Source organism: Marmota flaviventris, chromosome 20, assembly GCF_047511675.1.
Source record: "Marmota flaviventris isolate mMarFla1 chromosome 20, mMarFla1.hap1, whole genome shotgun sequence".
Lineage (NCBI taxonomy): Eukaryota > Metazoa > Chordata > Mammalia > Rodentia > Sciuridae > Marmota > Marmota flaviventris.
Genome location: NC_092517.1, coordinates 18,972,311 through 18,992,827, shown reverse-complemented (window position 1 = coordinate 18,992,827; position 20,517 = coordinate 18,972,311). Strand labels below are relative to the sequence as shown.

The 20,517-nt window shown below is 43.2% G+C and overlaps 2 protein-coding genes across 2 annotated transcripts; both read right to left on the bottom strand.

Moving 5' to 3' along the window:
* Positions 1-442: 442 nt before the first annotated feature.
* LOC139703046 (vomeronasal type-1 receptor 90-like) lies at positions 443-1,576 on the bottom strand. Its single transcript, XM_071605966.1, has one exon. It carries the CDS (start codon positions 1,574-1,576, stop codon positions 443-445), a length of 1,134 nt encoding a protein of 377 aa, XP_071462067.1.
* A 15,437-nt stretch (positions 1,577-17,013) lies between these two features.
* On the bottom strand, positions 17,014-17,934 carry LOC114089844 (vomeronasal type-1 receptor 90-like). Its single transcript, XM_027931786.2, has one exon. It carries the CDS (start codon positions 17,932-17,934, stop codon positions 17,014-17,016), a length of 921 nt encoding a protein of 306 aa, XP_027787587.2.
* Positions 17,935-20,517: the final 2,583 nt, after the last annotated feature.

Here is a 20,517-nt window from a genome sequence, read left to right as displayed (position 1 = left end):
ATTAAAATACAAAATGCAGTTGAAAAAATACATGGAGAATACAGGTATGATTTTGATGACAGAATCTGCAGTGTTACTTGGACAGTGCAAGGTATCTGGGTTGAGCAGGCACAGTAACAAAACAGCCCATTTAGGATCCAGCATTTCTTTTTGGTACTAGGAATTTAACCCAGAGGCACTTAAAGACTGAGTCACAACCCAGCCGTTTCCATATTTTATTTTCACACAGGGTCTTGCTACATTGTTTACTGTCTCAATTAGGTGCTGAGGCTGGACTTGAACTTGTGATCCTCCCACCTCAGCCTCCCATGTTGCTGGGATGACAATTGTCCCCGGGTTGATTTAGCATCTTCACAAAGAGCAAATGTTCAGGTTACACCTCCATCAACATCATTCTGAGGGTTTGTTTTTTTTTTTTCAACATAAAAACGTTTGTGGACATTTAGAAATAAATGATGTGGGACGACAAAATGACAGGTCGCCCAGCCCGGCATAAATACATCCTCTCCTTTTCTAATGTGCACTGGAAGAACCTGAGTGTCTGTGGATCAGCACAGATGAGTATCAAGGCACTGAGGGTGGCGTAGCCATTGCCCGCCAGCATCTGGACCCCCAGGCGAGTGGGGTCCTCGCTGTGCATCTGTCCCGAAGAGGAGGAGAACACACAGTCCACAAAGTACATGAGCACAAAGAGTCCCATGAGCAGCAGGATGGTCCTGGTGGCCCTCAGTTCCGGGGAGGCTCTCGGGGACAGGCTGGTGCTGTGGAGGTGCTGGCACTGCCTCTTATGCCTGCACAGGAGGGCCACCATGTACCCACTGGAGAGGACCATGAGCCCCATGAGGAAGATGTCCCGGAGGATTCCCATCAGGGAGAAGAAGGTCCTGAAGTGGTGACCTGTGGGGGCGACAGTGCAGGACTCAGAGACAAACCGGAAAGCTGCTGTGTCATTGGAGGGGCCTCCCATGGAGACCAAGACTCGGACATTGAAGAACATGTTGAACACCCAGAGAGTGACCAAGGTCCACGCACTGCACTGTGGGGACGTGTGCTTGGACTTGGTCAGAAAGGACCTTCTGGGGCTGAGGGTGGTGGCCTGCAGGACACTCAGCAGGCAGGTGGTGGTGACCGACAGGCTCCTCATCAGCCTGTACAGGTAGATGACGGCTTTACATGTGAAGTCGTTCCAAAAGTCCTGAACCCCCAAAATGCCTAGGTCCAGGTGAGCCCTGATTATGAGCATCAGCAGGTGAATCAGGGCCAGGTGAGCGATGGCCATGTCCGTGGGCCTGGTCCTTTGCTGGAGAAGGAACGTGAGGACGTGGAAGAGGAGCAGGAAGACGTTGGCTGTGATCCCGATGACAATTTGGAGACAAAAGGCATTTCTTACAGCAAGAAAAATGTAAAGTGTGCTGCTTTGGGTCATCTCTTTTTTTTCTGGGGAGAAGAAGCAGATGGTCACCAGCTTCAAAATCCCAAACCCCAAGACTGCCCGCTTCAAAACATGTGGGGCCCTTGACACCCCCTCTTCAGACTTCTCAGTGCTCAGGCACAGCATCATGGCCAGGGCCACCATGGATCTGCCTGGGAACATGCAGCGAGCTGACCAAAAGCTGAGTAGGTGGCATTTGAAGGGGACTCCAGTGTGACAGATTACAGGGACGTCCACAGAGAACTCTCAAGGAAAGGGTGTCAAGGGGACAGCCTTGTATACAGCTCTGCCCCTCCAGTGTCCTCTATTCTGGGTTGTTGGTCACCAGCTTACAGACCAGATATCAAAATGTTGGCTCTGAAATCCGACTTCTTGCATTTGTTGATTAATATGTAATTTTTGGTACTGAATATTGAAGCAGGTTTGCTTAACCACTTATGATATTTTACATATATTTGATTATGCCAGAAAAATCACATCTAAGTGAGCAGAACCATCAGTTATAAGCAGGATCATATTGCAAAATTTATTTTCTGTCCATTCTTTGGCACATGGAAAAATTGTAGTGTGGAACCCAACATGAACCACACCCCCAACCCTTTTTATTTCTATTTTGACACAGGGTGTCTCTAAGTTGCGTAGGACCTCACTAAATTGATGAAGCTGGTCTTGAACCTGCAACCCTCCTGCATCAGCTCCCCCAACCCCTGGGATTACAGGCTGGCACCACCACACAAGTAAAATTTAAGTACTTTGGGAGATTTCATTAAGAGACAGGAATCCCACCTCACCCTGAGGAAGGAGTTCACATACTGAGCCAGCTTTCCTGTCTTCTTTAAGTAAGCAATAATATTTCTCCCCAGAAGAGAGAGGAAAAATTGGACTAGACAATTGGATGACAAGACCCTCGTGGAATATCTCCCTATAAAATGAATGAAGTTCCTTTATTTCAGTTTTAATGCTGCTGTAGAGTTGTGATGTATGTCACATTGGCAATGAGACTAGCCACCTAGCCTCACATTTTGTCATCAGAAAAACAAGCGGGTAAGAGAATAAATTATTTTTCACCTCTACCTAGAAAATCGCAGTGTGATCACATCAGTTACTAAAGGGCGCACAGAAATGACAAGGAGCCCAGGCAATTTAAGTGTCTCAAGCCTAGTTCAATAATTGCTTTGAAGTCTTTGAGGAAGTGTCCTTGTCAAAAATGGAAATTCATTAGTCACATTAGAAAAATTTGACCTCTTCTAAATGATTTAAGTGAGTAAGAACTTTCTTTCCTCCATTCACACCTTCAGCAAAAGATTCCCTCCCTTGGTGTGCTCAAGAAAACAAAAGAAAAAATGCTAATATAGGGTCTAGGAGTCTCCACATTCCAAGAGTCACAGATTGTCATTAGTAGGCACAGTCCCCCACGGCTTCTCTGTCTTGGGCAGCTGTGAGTAGATTCCATCTATTCCTGGGTACACACTGGCAGTAAGTTATGAGACAGACACGGAGACTTTGTCCCCAAAGTCCTTCCCAACAGCACAAACTCGATATATACCAGGTGAAGGTGCCCTTTACAAATGATGGGAAATAAAATAACTCTGAGTCTCTTCTGTTGGGTTATGCAATGCAGGTTTCTCTTTGAACTAAATTAAGAAAATAAAATGCACATCACTGGAAAACGGGAGGAGGAGTCCATCTGAGTTATCTGTGGACGGAGGGCACAGGACTCTGGTTTCAGCTCTGCCAGGGAGGGATGGCCACCCTGCATGCATCGTCATGGGAGGGAGGGACGGAGCCAGGAGGGACCATGGACTTGCAAACACAAGTAGAGAACTGGGTTTTCCGGGGAGCATTGCCTGAAAACAACTGAAAAATCACTCTTTTTTTCTATAGAAGAAATTTCCTGGTTACAGCTGTAAAACCTTATCGTTTTAGTAAAGTGCTGATCATGGGAAGTGGCAGGGTCAGATGCTGTCACGGGTCCCCCCCAGGCATTGGCTCCCTGCAGCCCCAGGACACAGCAGGCAGAGAAGCAGCTGGCCATCTGCACACTGTGCAGGTCACACACGTGGGTATCAGTGAGAGCCACAGGGCCCTCCATGGTTCACAGGTAGATGTCTTATAAAGAATGCAGTGTTGTTACTTCTGTGCTAATTGATCAGTTTTGTTAGAAAACATCCTGAAAATGTGGGCATTTCATAAAAGCAAGTTAAAAGGAATCCTCTAAGCCTGTCCCCTCCTGGCTGTGCCTCACCCCCCTCACAGCTGCCAGGACTAGTCTGTCCATAAGATCAGGTGCAGACAGAAGGCCTGTCCAGCACCAGGATGACCCCAGACCCCAGAAAATAATATGGAAAAGAAGTTCAGGGACAGGTCCCAGTGAGGGAGGTCCCAGTCTAAGTGGGCAGATTACGGGAGAAACGTAAGTGGAGAACAAATGGGAATGGAAATCTATTTCTTAAAAACTTATCCCCAGGGTCCTTAGAGCTAAGGGTGTGAGGACCATTCCAGGGAACTGTCACCCAGTGGAGACGCACTTTCCTGCCCTGACCAAGGAGCCATCACTTAAATATCTGACATTCTGCCACTGTCCAAGTCGTGGACAACACAGAGATACATGCCATCACCAGGGACCAGAGACTAGGGAACAATCCTGAAGTTGGTGCACCCCAGTCAGCGGTGAGGAAAGCAGACCCACAGCACCTTGGGCTTCTAGAGCCTGGGTGTGGAGAGACACCCACGGGCTGGAGGGAGGGAGGGGGACATAGCTGCCTTCTCAGGTGCCCCATGGACACCATCATGTAAATACTGTGATTTGCATCCTCACTTCCTGATGTGCATTCGATATATGAAAGGGCAGATGTCATTTCTTGTCATCACACAGAACAAGTTCACCATCACCTCTCCACTAACATCCCTTTTGTCTTTGGAGAGAGGACACCATGGGATCTTTGGAAGCCAGGAAGGGGCAGTCACTACTCTCACCACTTTGGTTGTAAAATCAAGCAATCGCAGCCCCTGGTCTCTGATCCAGCTTGAGAACTGCCCCCCCATAGCCAGAGCACCACTGGTTTACTTTTGGGAGATCAAAACTGAGACAAAGTATATCTGTATAAAAAGAAAACGCTATTAGACATTTGCTAGAAATGTGAGTTTGAACTCTTTCATAATTATACAGTGTTAAGAATCAACAGCGCCTTCTGAATAATTGAAAAGGATTTCAGTGTATATGATTCTTTCTCAGGATCTCAGGTCAGAGAAGTAAACGCTGAAAAAAATATTTTGAATTGATTCATGGAGACGAGAGAAGGAAAATCAAGGATGTGAAATAAAATTCTTGGGATAGAACTTATCTCTTCCTTGGTGAAGATTAATAGGAACTCGTGAGGTCGAAGCACAAAACAATAAGACAACCCAATAATACACACTCTGAGAACTGAGAGAGGCGTGAATTAAACTCACTATAGAAAAAGATGGGAACTTAAAAGGATTTACTTGAAATAGGGTTTTGTTTAATTTAAAAATTAACAAATGTTCAGAGTCACCAAATTAAAGGGCTAAATCTATTACAAAGAGGAGCTGGGGACATAGCTCACTTGGTAGAGTGCTTGCCTGGCATGCACAAGGTCCTGGGTTCAATCCCCAGCACCACCCAGAAAAAACAAAACAGTTTTACAAAGAAAATTTCCCTCTGCAAATCTAGAGAGAAGGATCCCCTGAGCTCCGGAGTGTGGACACATAGTTCAGAGCTGCCAAAGAACCTAACATACAAGTTGGCTCTTTTGATTCTTCATCACAATCACAGAAGCCCCCTCACACACTGGTGCTGCATCTCAGGAAGAGAAAGGCACTTACCTGCAAGTCGCATGGAGAGTCAGGGGACCTGAGTGGATCCTGCACCCTTTTTAAGCAAAGGAGGTCTTTAACTCACCTCTCTGTGGGGCTTTAATTTTAGCTTCTGCAAGAAGGTGACAAGATCCCACTGGAGATCACAGAAACGTGGCTTCCCCCAGGGGAACATGTCACCTGACTCTTACTTTAGTCTCTGGTGTACAGTAGCAACCTGGGGACAGTTGACCTCAAAAGTTTTCTCTCAGTTCCCTGGACACACCTGCGTGAGGCTCTGAAGACTCCGGATCATGCAGACCAAACCCATTCTCTACTTTTTTTTAACCTATGTTCAAATTAGTGCAAACACACTTCACATATTGCAATGCTTCTACTCTGGGGACAGTGGTTACTGGCACCTCCCGTGGGTTCCCCGTGGAGTCCGAGGGTCCTCTCCCTAAAATGTGAGACCATCGTCCCTGGTCCACTCTCACGGTGACCACGTGGTTTGGGGTATTGTGTCTCCTAGGGTTTGCAAACCCGGCTTCAGGTTTGCACTTCTGTTTCAAGTTAAGAAAGACACTCAAGTATCCATGTTGGCCGTGGTCAAAGGAAGCAAAACAACATTCTTAATAAAGTCCATTTATTTTCATTCTCCAGGAATTGCTAGTGTCACTAAATGCATTTCAAGGTACAGCCTCTCCTGTTGGATGACCCCTCCTGAGAGGGGACACACATCTCCTCTAAGAATCAGAAATCTTCTCATTCTGTGTGTGAGGAAGGAGACTCTCCATCCAGGGCAAGGAGAAAGAGAAATGAACCTTCATGGGCCACTCCGATGGGACCAGGGGGCTCTCTGGACATTCTTTGAAAGCAGTGACATGAGACAGGATGAACAACTCTCGATGTCCTCTGTTTTATGACGTGGATTAGGAAAGGAACCGTAAAGTGACACATAGTTCTGTCTATTCAAAGAAGCTTTTGAAAAGGAAAATTATATGCTCAAGAAAATTAAAATATCTAGCGAAACTAAATACAGAACATTGAGTTTATGGCCTTCATGAAGAATGCCATCCAGAAACCAGGTGTCCACAGAGTGGGGCTCACCCAGGATGTGACATAGTGTGTCCCCCACCTAGGGCTTTCCTTACGTTCTTTAACCAGGGAGGTGGCACATTTTTTTGTGTGTTTGTGGTTGCTAAAAGACAGACTGAGCAACAAACGGGAAGTCACATTCAGTGGTACCCACAAAAAAAAGGATCAAGAAACTTCTGTCCATGACAGGACCCCAGAGGCAAATCTGTCCAACACAGCAGCCAGCTAATGGAGGTTTCTCCTCAACCTGCCATGCAATACCAAGGTTTTAATGTCACCAAATTATGTCAGCACAATGCAAGTTTAGGACCTGCCAGGTATTTTCCCAGGAGAAACTGCAAGTCTTGAGCAGCAGGGGCCGGGGATGGACTCTGTGGCCCAGCACATACGTAGCATGCAGGACAACCCCGGGGGTGCTCTAAGGTACTGCCTAAAAATAAGAAGAAATCGACCCAAGGAAACGTTGGTACTTTGAAAAAATAAATAAGGTTGATAGGAGAACAAGATTGGAGATTTGAGTGAGGCAGCATGTCCCCAAGCTCAGTGACCCAGAACTGGAGCAGTGGGGATACAGCTTCTCCCCAAGGCGAAGAGAGAAAACTCATGAGTGAGTGGTCAGTTTGCCCTGGAGAATCAAAGACTCATCAACTCAATAAACGGTTCTAAAAAGAAGTCACCTGAGTTTATCAATCACCCATGGTCAGCCAACCTAAGAGCCATATTGAGACTGATTGTGGAGGAACCAATGGGGATTGGAAGCCCAGTACTGTGAGTCCAGAGCAAGGTCCACATGAACCTATGTGAGCCTAGCAAAGGCTTTACTAGCCTTCCAAACCTTGGAAAATCAGAAACCGAGAGCATTTTGTCCAGAAGGACACAAGTTGGAGATGCTAGAGGGACCCCAACTCTCCCCAACCCTGTGAGTCCTGTGGCTCACAAAGAATAACCAGGCCAGCTATAGCAGTCAGACCAGTGGGCCCCAGAGACTGCCAGTCCAGTGCCATCTGAGTTCCTGGGGCCCACTCAGGCTGGTCTCTGCTGGGTCACAGAACCAGCCCAGTCCCCAGAGCCATCCAAGCTCCCTGGGTCCTTAGAACCCACCAGATCCAGCAGCTGCCCGGGTTTCTGATACCCAACAGGCCGCTAGTACTCACCTGTCCCACCTGGTCCATCACCCACCAGTTCCCCAGGTCCATGGTAAACACCAGATCTAGCATCAGTCCAGCACACAACCAAGCCCCTTGGCCACCCATATCCAAGTCCCCTACCACCCAGGTCCCCTACCTAAACCACTGATCTTCCTACTAGGCCTAGAGATGCGCCACCAGCCCATCGCCCAGGCTGCCTGGCCACCACTTTGCTACCTGGCCTGCCCAGCCCTGCTTACTCCCCTGCTTCATCAATGGCCAGCCAGGCCCATCGACCAGCCCTGATCCACAAGCCCAGGCCAGCCAGGCCCACTGGATGTAGCCAGCTGCGTCACCACCCAGCCACAGCCCCCAGCCCACCCATGCCCATCACCCAAGAAGGGACAATCCCATGCTCACTGATTATCTTCTCCACCACGGTGGAAAGGACTCCTTCATTCATGAACATTTCACCAAGATTTCTCACCTTTTCTTTTGCTGTTGTTATTTTGTCTTGATTTTTTTTATTTTGCTTTTTTCTTTTTTTGTATATTATTTGTGTACTAAGTGACTCAAGAAGTCCTATACATATACACCCTTGTTTCTCTCTCCCCATGTCTAGTGTTTGTCTAGGCCACACCTAATTCAGGATTATTTTACTTTTTTTTAACTGATGGAGATGGCTCAACCTTCTTCCTGGACATTGCAACAACTGACACTGTAGATATCACCTAGGAACTGTGGACCTAGCCCTCTGCAGGATATTGTCTGTATATGTTGGTACCATGGTGGGGCTCCCCTTGCCCAGTCTGTGAAGTACTGGAACACAGAGGCGCTGTGAGCTCATTAGGTAGGAATCCGATGGCTTCCGATATATCCAGAGAGATGGGGAGACCACCAAACAGTATGAACAGGCGAGGGAACAAACCATCCCCAACAGCACAGAATACCTCAGCACCCAACTCCATGGATACCACGTGGACAAAGGGTCAGAGATGGAACTCAGAAAGGTTCATGGTAACGTTGATCCCTTCTCTTCCTGTGGGTCTTCTATATGTCCTTCAGCGCCCACTTCTCCATCTCTGTGGTCGATGACTCCAATGGGACGTCACCCAATCTAATGTTCCTCAGTGACTCCTGCACTATGATCCACAGGAGCTACTACCTCAGGCATTTATTTACCCTCCTGGGTGCATTTTGGTAAGTCATCATTATAGGGCTCATGGCCCTCTCCAGTGGGTACATGGTGGCCCTCCTGTGCAGGCATAAGAGGCAGTGCCAGCACCTTCATGGCACCAGCCTGTCTCCAAAAGCCTCCCCAGAACAGAGGGCCACTAGGACCACCCTGCTGCTCCTGGGTTTCTTTGTGCTCATGTCCTGTTTGGACAGCATCGTCTCCTCCTTAAGGACCATGTGGAGAAACTACCCTGTTTGTCACTGTATCCAGATGATGGTGGCCAATGGCTAGGCCACCGTCAGTCCTTTGGTTTTCATCTGTACTGAAAAACAAAGTGTCACCTTTTTGAAAGGCTTGTGGCAGAAGAATCATCAATGCTTAATCATTGCATGATGGATCAGTCCCCTGCATGAGCCACTGCCCAGTTTTGTCACAATGAATCATGGAGTGGTTGGTGCGTGTGCTCTCTGTGTTGAAGGAATACAGGAAGTGGGGCATTTTATTTCATTTTATTTTTTAAAATTGCTTTTAAAATATTTATTTTTTTATCTTCAAAAAAAATAAAATACTTGGGAATCAACCTAACAAAAGAGGTGAAAGACTTATACAATGAAAACTACAGAACCCTAAAGAGAGAAATAGAAGAAGATCTTAGAAGATGGAAAAATATACCCTGTTCATGGATAGGCAGAACTAACATCATCAAAATGGCGATATTACCAAAAGTTCTCTATAGGTTTAATGCAATGCCAATCAAAATCCCAACGGCATTTCTTGTAGAAATAGAGAAAGCAATCATGAAATTCATATGGAAAAATAAAAGACCCAGAATAGCAAAAACAATGCTAAGCAGGAAGTGTGAATCAGGCGGTATAGCGATACCAGACTTCAAACTCTACTACAGAGCAATAGTAACAAAAACAGCATGGTGCTGGTACCAAAACAGGCGGGTGGACCAATGGTACAGAATAGAGGACACAGAAACCAATCCACAAAACTACAACTTTCTTATATTTGATAAAGGGGCTAAAAACATGCAATGGAGGAAGGATAGCATCTTCAACAAATGGTGCTGGGAAAACTGGAAATCCATATGCAACAAAATGAAACTGAATCCCTTTCTCTCGCCATGCACAAAAGTGAATTCAAAATGGATCAAGGAGCTTGATATCAAATCAGAGACGCGCCGTCTGATAGAAGAAAAAGTTGGCTACGATCTACAGTCGGTGGGGTCGGGCTCCAAATTCCTCAATAGGACACCCATAGCACAAAAGTTAATAACTAGAATCAACAAATGGGACTTAATCAAACTAAAAAGTTTTTTCTCAGCAAAAGAAACAATAAGAGAGGTAAATAGGGAGCCTACACCCTGGGAACAAATCTTTACTCCTCACACTTCAGATAGAGCCCTAATATCCAGAGTATACAAAGAACTCAAAAAATTAGACAATAAGAGAACAAACAACCCAATCAACAAATGGGCCAAGGACCTGAACAGACACTTCTCAGAGGAGGACATACAGTCAATCAACAAGTACATGAAAAAATGCTCAACATCTCTAGCTGTCAGAGAAATGCAAATCAAAACCACCCTAAGATACCATCTCACTCCAGTAAGATTGGCAGCCATTATGAAGTCAAACAACAACAAGTGCTGGCGAGGATGTGGGGAAAAGGGTACACTTGTACATTGCTGGTGGGACTGCAGATTGGTGCAGCCAATTTGGAAAGCAGTATGGAGATTTCTTGGAAAGTTGGGAATGGAGCCACCATTTGACCCAGCTATTCCCCTTCTTGGTCTATTCCCTAAAGACCTAAAAAGGGCATGCTACAGGGACACTGCTACATCGATGTTCATAGCAGCACAGTTCACAATAGCAAGACTGTGGAACCAACCTAGATGCCCTTCAATAGACGAATGGATAAAAAAAAATGTGGCATTTATACACAATGGAGTATTACTCTGCATTAAAAAATGACAAAATCATAGAATTTACAGGGAAATGGATGGCATTAGAGCAGATTATGCTAAGTGAAGCTATCCAATCCCTAAAAAACAAATGCCAAATGTCTTCTTTGATATAAGGAGAGTAACTAAGAACAGAGTAGGGATGAAGAGCAGGAGAAGAAGATTAACATTGAACAGGGATGAGAGGTGGGAGGGAAAGGGAGAGAGAAGGGAAATTGCATGGTAATGGAAGGAGACCCTCAGGGTTATACAGTGGAGGAGGTAGAGAGAGAGGAGGGGAGGGGAGGGGAGAGGTGGGGAGGGGGGAGGGTGGAGGACGGGAAAGGCAGCGGAGCACAACAGACACTAGTATGGCAATTTGTAAATCAATGGATGTGTAACTGATGTGATTCTGCAATCTGGGTATGGGGTGAAGGTGGGAGTTCATAACCCACTTGAATCAAAGTGTGGAATATGATATGCCAAGAAATTTGTAATGTTTTGAACAACCCACAATAAAAAATTTAAAAAAATATATTTATTTTTTTAGTTTTAGGTGGACACAATATCTGGATTTTATTTTTACGTGGTTTCAAACCCCAAGTTGACAGCCTTTGGGACAGGAGTCCCCCAGTCTTCTTGGGAGTTGGATTCTTAGCAATAGGAATTCTTCCAATCGATGGACCCAGGGGGGCAGGATCAGGAGAGCCAGCAGGTAGTTTCTAAATGTTCAAATTATTAATCGGGGAAATGCAAATCATTGTTCCCTGGTCCCCAGCTGAATAGTGAGTTAGTCACAAAAAGGCAAAATTAAATGCTGGTGAGGATGTGGAGGGAAAAAGCTCATTTATTGTGGGAAGGTAAATTAGTGCAATAATAATAAAGATCAGTGTGGAGGCTTCTCAAGAAACATAAATAGATCCACCAAAGGATCCAGATATCCCACATACAGAGGAAATAAAATCTGCACCAGAGTGATTCTGCACGACTGCATTTTTCATATCACCATTGAAAACAGCTAAGAGTCCCAAAGCCCAGGTGCCCACCAACACACAGATGGATAAAGGGGGTCACCTCCCTACACCCCAAGCATCGGTAGTACTTCTCATGAAATCTTTCTTGCCCCACATTTAATCTCACAGGTTCAAAATGCACAGTGCCATCCACAGTGTGCCATCCGTAGTCTGCCCACCAGCAAATCCCAAGTGAGAGGGCAGTGGTCCTAGGTCACCTTCACATCAAAGGACAAGTGAGCCTGGTGGTTTGCTGCCAAAGACCTGGAAATACAAGTTCCAACAGCTGGGCTGGAGGAACATAGGTGTCCATTCATCTGGTCTCTTTTTATTTGTCATTTAAAAATTCTCCTTCCCATTTCCCTAATAATGAATGGTCTCAGAGGCATTTTGTTAGGAAGACTATTTAGAGAAGTTGAGCCTCATCCCATTCAGGTCTGTAGGTCCATGCTTATTTTTTTAATGACATCTTTTCATGCAAATGCAGTTACAGAGAAAAAATGTGCACCATGTTATGTTCTTCACCTTTAAGCAAATTGGGCTTGACTCGTGTCTTTATTGAGTTCATCCAGGGACACAGATTCTCCTGCAGGTATGTTTGCATTTCCCAGTCCTGACAGCTTTGTGGTGAAGCTCCTTTGCAGTTTCTTGTTGCTAGAAGCATAATTTATCCTCTACGGCTTCTGAAAACAGATCTTCAAATATTCTTAGGGTCTAGCCAGAAGTGTGAACCCCGAGCTGGACTTAAAACCTTCCAATTTACGGAAACAATGGATGATTGTCAGCAAGATTTTTCAGGAATAGCTGTTATTTATTCACCCAACTTTCTCCAGGTTTTTAATCCTCCATATTCCTGGAGCTTGTAGATCAGCGCCCACTTCTCCATCTCTGTGTTCAAATAGCTGTTATTTATTCACACAGAGCCTGTGCACACTGCTGGGCACCTGGTGGGTGGTGCTGTGCCCTCCCTGAGGTGCAAGCTCCATCTAGTGCTCTTCAGAGTTTCCCAGCTAGAACTGTGCCACAAAGTAGAGCTTGTTGCCTAATTTCTTCTAAGAACAAATATTCATACGGCAGGACCAATCCCACCTTCAGGATCTCTTTCTTTCATTTTTACCTTAGGATACAGAATGTGATTGGAGCAGTGGCAAGTTTTAACATTGTCATTTTTAACTAAATGACAATGACACAGCAAAGTATTATTATTTTGGTACCAGGGATTGAATCCTGGGTGCTTAACCACTGAACCACATCCTCAGGCCTTTTTTGTCTTATTTAGAGAGAAGATTTTGCTAGAATTTTTAGGGCCTCGCTAAGTTGCTGAGGCTGGCTTTGCAGTTATGATCCTCTAGCCTCAGCCTCCCAAATGCTGCAATCACAAACACGCACCCCCATACCTGGACAGGTTAGTTTTCCTATGATTTATGTCACTCTCTGTGGAAGGTCCAGTATTTTTGAGAATGTTTGCTTTCTCTACTTTATAAAATGTGATAGTTTTTGCTTTTGGAACTGTAGGTTTTCCAAGTACCGTTGCAGTGCTAAGAGCCATAGTTAAGGATCCTCCTTGATCACCCTTTGGTGAGAGAAGGGAGATTTCATCTTGTCCCTGAGGCTTTAAACTCCTATTTGGTAGACAAGTGTGAGTGGCAGGGTCATGGCTGGGAGGTGACATGCCTGGCAATTTCTTTTAGCTTGATTTTATTTAAGGCTCCTATTCACCAGGATGCTTTCTAATAAAAATTAGATATTAACCCAGACATAGCTACACACCTATCTTTAAAATACTTACATGTAATAGTTCAGTGAGTAAGTTGCATGTATTTGATGGGTTTGTTGAATGGATACATTAGTGTGTGATAGAAAATTTGGAGAGAAGCTGGGTGTGGTGGTGCAGGCCTGAAATCCCAGCAGTATGGGAGGCTGAGGCAGGAGGATAGCGATTTCAAAGCCAGCCTCAGCCATGCAGCAGGGCCCTAAGCAACTTAGCACGATCCTGTCTCTTAATTTAAAAAAGAGGTGGGGGTGACTTAGAATGTGGTTCAGTGGACACACACCCCTGGGTACACATCCTCCACCAAAAAATGTTGGACCCAATGGGATAACACCAGACATGTGTGACCTCGCCCGTTCTACCAGTTAGGTTTTGTAGTTAGAAATGTCCTCTCACTCTTGTTTATGCTCTGGAGAAAGGTGACTCATTTTTCTTGCTGCTATTGTAGAATTTTACCTTCATAAAACAGGAGTTGTTGGGAGTGGCCCCTGCTCCAAAGACTAACTTCCCCATCCCCAGAGAAGAGCCGTCCAATGGTGAGCCCTGCTGGCTCACATGATCCTTACCCACCAATCAGACTAGCCCTGCTGGCTCACATGATCCTTACCCACCAATCAGACTAGCCCTGCTGGCTCACATGATCCTTACCCACCAATCAGACTAGCCCTGCTGGCTCACATGATCCTTACCCACCAATCAGACTAGCCCTGCTAGCTCACATGACCCTTACCCACCAATCAGAAAGCACCCCAAGTCAACTGTCAAAGCCTTCAACCATTAAACTGTCATAACTGTCAAACAACCCCCTGGCTCTATAAATATACAGAGCTGTTCCTCAATAAACGTGCATTTTCTCCAACAACGAGCCTTGTTCATTCTTTCAGGACTTACCAATCATTTTAAAGCAACAATGAACTCAGTTCTTAATTTCTGAATAGTGTTGAAAATTCATGTCTTCTTCTCATCCCAGCTTTATCCAAAAATTTTATATTCCCATGACAACATTATTTGAAGTAACATGAATATAATTCCATCTGGTGCATAGATTTACAGGTTATTGTAGCATGTGCTGTAAGAGTTTTACAAGGCTGTATTTGGGTACCTCAACTTTTAAATTGAATTAAATGCAATGAAAGAAAACTCTCCATTTTCCAATTATGGCATAAGAGATAGCAATTTCACAACAATCATTGTACATTTTCACGTTAAGATGTTATAAATAAATGTTTATATGTTGACTATAAATACAGATACAACATTATTCTTTAAAGCATCATTTGAATTAGTAATTCAAACAAGTATATACGAAAGGCTGTATGACAATTTTATGTATAAAATCAACCAGTAGAGGGGAAGGGTTCTGAGCCTCCTAATTACTTAGAAATGATACAATTTGAGAAAAATAAACAGGTTAATTACTATAATATGATCATAAAACAATTTAAACATATATAGATTTATAATAGTGTACTCCAAATACATGTCAACATGTTACTTCAATTAAAGGTTAAAATTTTTAAAAATCTGCATTTAAACTTTTAAGCAACTATCTACTTGAGTTCTGAATTCTTAAAAGTTTTGCCCTATATTCTCAAATCTTTCACATGTCAGATTTCCTTAGCAATTTTTCTTTTTTATACCTGGGATTGAACCCAGGGGCACTATGTGACTGAGCTATGTCCTCAGCTCTTTCATTAAAATTTTGAGACAGGGTCTCTCCAAGTTACTTAGGGTCACGTTAGTTGATGAGACTGGCCTCAAAATTGTGGTCTTCTTGAATCAGCCTCCTGAGTCACTGGGAATTTCTTAGCATCTTATCTTTCACATCTATATGCCCATGAACTAATTTAGCTTTAAGACTTTGCTTTTTAGATGATATTCTGATTCAGTATGTACAAACACAAATTAAATCTTAACTAGTACATATATGAGAGGCTTGCATGAAAGTCAATGCACGTTTTCCAGAAAAATATTCTGACAGTAAGTTATTACAAATTTTTCTCAAACAGGGCTTGTGGATGTAGCTCAGTAGTAGAGAATTACCTAGCATGTATGGGGTCCTGGGCTTGAGATCCAGAATTGCAAAACAAAACCTTGAGGATCAATTTTAGACGTAGACCTCTTGAGCTTGGAGAAATATCACTACTTCTTGAAAGATGGAAGAAAAATCTGGACTTCAAGAAGACTCATATTTCAAGATTAGTTTGGATACTTATCCTTTAATTAAATCCTTATAGTGGAGTGTACCTGGATCCATTTTAATTTATGGTTTGGTTTATCATAAGAATTCCACAAATATAAATAGAAAATAATGCAAAACATGTGTGCTTTCTAATATTTTATAATAGAAGTTGTATGAATAGGTCAGATTCTGACATGATAATCAAAATATATAAAATATGTAACTATATACAAAAATTCAAATCGTCATAAACTCCATCGATTTTTTCCAAACAGAGATTTCCAGTGTACTGTACTATTCTGGTAATTTTTTTTTTCAGCTCTCTGACTTAGTGATAGAAGGTGCTCAGATATTAAAACAATCCTAAGAATTCTACCAACTGACATAAATGAGGATCTGCATTTTAAAAATTAGAACAATCCTGAAAAGATAACCCACGCAGGAAGTTCTCCCTGTGTGACTTGTATGCATCATCCTCCTTACATCTGGATTCGTTAAATAAAAATTCCCCAGGGCACACCTTCCTCTACTGCTGGAAAATGCCATATTACATTCTGTCTTTATAAATTATATGACCCAAATTTCCATCTTTTACAGGTAGATTTACACCACGTTGATTCTTTTGTGAGTGATGGTAACTTGACTGAATGATTTCAGGATTCATCTGTGGTTTCTTATACATCAGCATCACCTTCCTATTTTATGCTATGTTTAGGATTCAATGCAATATTTGCTCTTTGCATATTGTACTACTAAAGATTCCACCCCCTGTGTGTAGATGTATACAGTTTTGATTCTGATGCCTATGCAAGGGGGTCGCCATGTACCCTCTTGACATAATAAATTCAAGACTCATCTGTGGATTCCTATGCATCAGAATCTTTTTCCTATTTAATGTTGAGTAGAACTCCATGATATATCCAGACCATATCTTCATACGTTCATATGCTTGGGAATATGAGACTGTCTCTATCACTATTATAATTGTGGTATCCTGAGCAATGGTGTTTAAATAATAGTTGTTGTCCCTATATCCAGTTTTTTGTTATATTCATAAAAGTTCAATTGATAGATGAGATGGCAGTTTATTATAGGGGATGTTTACAATCTATTAGGCATAAAGGAGATTTCTGAGACTCTTGATTTATTAAAACCGCTGCAATCTCTCCCATACCTATAATGGTATGGACTGATTCAAAAAAAGAAAGTGATATTTACTTTCTAGGGTTCCTTTCACACATCAATCAGAAATATAAAGTTATTAGCTTTGTTAGAGCCATATGAACAAGAATCTGACATGTTTTTGTCATTTTCAAGCTTCAATGTAATCATTTTTAAAAACCACTTTATGCATTCATCCAACACGGAGAGCAAACTCACTATGCCATGATGCATTGATGCACAGCAGTGCAGTGGCTCACGTCGAGAACTGACCCATCATGAAATGATTCAACATTGACTGTCCTTCCCCCACAAACATTTCAAAAAGGCAACACTTTGTCTTGCCGTGCAGATGAAAACCAAAGGACTGATGGTGGCATAGCCATTGGACACCATGATCTGGACAGAAAAGCACACAGGGTCATTGTTCCACATGGTTCTTGAGGAGGAGATGACACAGTCCAAACAGTACATGAGCACAAAAATTCCCATGAGCACCAGGATGGCCCTGGTGGCCCTCTGTTCTGGGGAGGCTTTTGGAGACAGGCTGGTGCTGTGAAGGTGCTGGCACTGCCTCTTATGCCTATGCAAGAGGGTCACCATGTACCCACTGGAGAGGGCCATGAGCCCTATAAGGAAGACATCCCGTAATGCACCCAGGATGGCAAACAAATGCCTGAGGAAGTAGCTCATGGGTAAGATAGTGCAGGAGTCACTGAGGAATATAAGGCCCTGTGAGGTCCCAGTGGAGTTGTCAACAGCAGAGATGGAGAAGTGGGCACTGAAGGACATATAGAAGACCCACAGGAAGAGAAGGGACCTCATGCTGTCCTGTGGGGACTTAGGGTTAAACTTTGCCAAGCAGGAGCTTCTGGGGCTGAGGGTGAGGGCTTGCAGGACACTCAGCAGGCAGGTGGCAGAAATGGACAGGCCCCTCATCAACTTGTACAAGTAGGCAAAAGATTTACATGTGACATCACCCCAAAGCCCCCCCTGAGATGTAAAAGTGTCTGCAGCTATGAACCCCATGGTGAGGAGCATCAGGAGGTGGGTTAGGGCCAAGAGTCCGATGATACAGTCTGTGTTCTTGAGCCTCTTGTCACACAGGAACTTGATGACGTGGAACAGAAAGAGGATGGTGTTGGCCAAGATCCCAATTCCCACTTCAGAGTAAAAGGTGCTTCTTAGGTTAATAATGCCATGCACCATGTGGTTTTCTCTCATCTTTTGGGGTAAGATTTATGTAGTTCATGTCTTAGGAGAAAAGTAAGAAAATTCATCATCACAAATATTAAATTTCATCCATCTCAGCCAACACTGTTGCCAGGAGGAAAATTTGCTGGCCTATCCCAATGCCCCCTGTCCCCTCTAACTGGAGTTTTGCTGACGCACCCTGGAAACTGTTCTTTCCTCTCTCTTTTTCCATTATTTCCCAATCATGGCTGGATTACATTTTATGCAAAGTACAAAAGGATTTCCTGAGCATTAAAAATGATCACATCTGTCCTATATTTCTCATTCACAAGTTATAGAAAATCTTTCCCTGATGCAACCTTGAATTATTCTTGGAGATATCTGACTGCAAGGGTGGAGTATGTGTCCCTCCTGTAGTAAGGACTATGTACTTTTGGGTCAATTGAAATTATGGGGATTTAATTAGGAAGAAAACCCTCCTAAGCAAAGAGTCTCAATGTCTTAGGCCATGCATATTTACGTTAGCTTCCTGTTACCTTTATTCTGGTTTGTTCATGAAGACATGTGATTTTGTTTATATATTCACAGAGAAAATGCTAAGTATTGAAACCTCTGAAGTCAGACGACTTGAATATACCTATGTTATCTTCCACTTAAAGGATAAGTATTCAACTTTGAGAATCCCATGAGCCTGGGCTCTGGGCTTGACTCATCTGTAAGTTGAACAAAACCTCATCGTTTATGTACATGAGATCCCGTGCATGAAACAGGATGGAGCACGTTTGCCATACAGGGAAGGCTTGCTGTGCAGAAGGATCTCTGTGGAATTGTTATTTTTTTTAGACTTCTGCAGATCCTCATTCATAGAAATAAACTAATAGTTGATCATCTCTATCACCAACTCAGAGAGGCTAAAAAATTACCAGAATTACAATCTGTTGGGAATCTCTGTTCAGAGAAAACTGAGTGGATTTTAGGACTATCTGATACCCCTATACAGTTACCTATGTTAAGAATTTTTGTTACTGAATCACAATTTGACCTACGTGATCCAAGTCCAGTGTCAAATACTAGCAGAAACACATTTCAATATTTATCTACTTAAATATGGGTAGCCAGGCATGGTGTCACACTCCTGTAATCCAGCAATTTTGGAAGCTGAGGACTGTGAGTTCAGTGCCAGCCACAGCAATTGTGATACACTTAGCAACTCAGTGAGACCCTGTCTATAAATAAAATAGGGCTAGGGATGGGGCTTGCTTGTTCAATGTCCCTGAGTTCAAGCCCCAGTACCAAAAAAAAAAAAAACAAAACAACAACAAAAAAACACACAATTAAAAAAACCACCTTAAATACGTGGAATCATCGTGGTAAACAAAACCATAATTAAAATAGATACACATTCACTCCACTAGAGGAATTTATTACAGTGTAAGTATCCAACCTAACTTTGAAATATGAGTCTTTTTGGAGTCAAAGTTTTCTGTCTTCCTTCAAGAATGTAATGGCATTTCTCCTGACTCAAGGGGTCCACATGTAAAATTGATACTTGGGTTTATTATATTGATGCCTCACACATACCAGGTACATTTTCTACTACTGAACTACATCTCCAGCTCTAATTCTAGAGAATTTTATAATGACTTACTGGCAGAATATTTTCCTGGAAAACATATATATTTACTTTAACCCAAGCATCTCCTGTAAGTAATAAATGAGATTTAATTTGTGTTTTCACATACTGAGTCATAATAACACCTGAATACAAAGTCTTAAAGCTAAATTAGTTCATGAGGCTATGGATGTAAGAGACACTAAGGAAATCCCAGCTACTCAGGAGGCAGAGACAGGAGGATTTCAAGTTCAAGGCCAGCTAGCAAATTGGTGAGACCCTGTCTCAAAATAATAAATTAAAATTGGGCTAGGAATGTACCTCATTGGTGAAGAGCCCTGGGTTCAATACCTGGTAGAAAAACCAAAAGTGCTAAGGAAATCTGACATGTTAAAGATGAGTGAACATTGGGCACCATGTGAGAATTCAGAGTTTAATGTACAGGTTTCATTTAAACATTGAAATGCAGATCTAATTTTTAAAAAATTTTAACCTTTAGCTGACATAATACCTGGACTTAGGGAGTCTCGTATTAGAAATCAATACATGTTGACATTGCTTGCTGAACACATGGGGGAATTAACATTTTGATTTTCTCAAATTGTATGATTTCTAAGTGTGCAGAGTCTCAAAACCCTGATTTGGTCACATGTAATCACCTGATGCAGACTCTGGTGACCACATTGAGCTACAGACATGAGAACTGCTGACCCCAGCCCTGCAGCTGTGCCCAGATGCCCCTCACCCCTCCTCTGAATCCTCCTTCCCCTACCCCTTCCCATATTCTGCTGAGCTGCACTGCTTTGTGGGCAACAGGTTTACATTCCCTACATGAGTGAGGACATGCAGTAATTGACTGAAAGGACAATTCTATAAAAAAAAATTAGGGTAAAAAGTCCAATTTTTCTGAAATGGGGTGAACAGGCAAAATGACAATTGTATTTTTTCGCTCATTAGCATATTTGGTCTGCTCCAGGGACACGCTT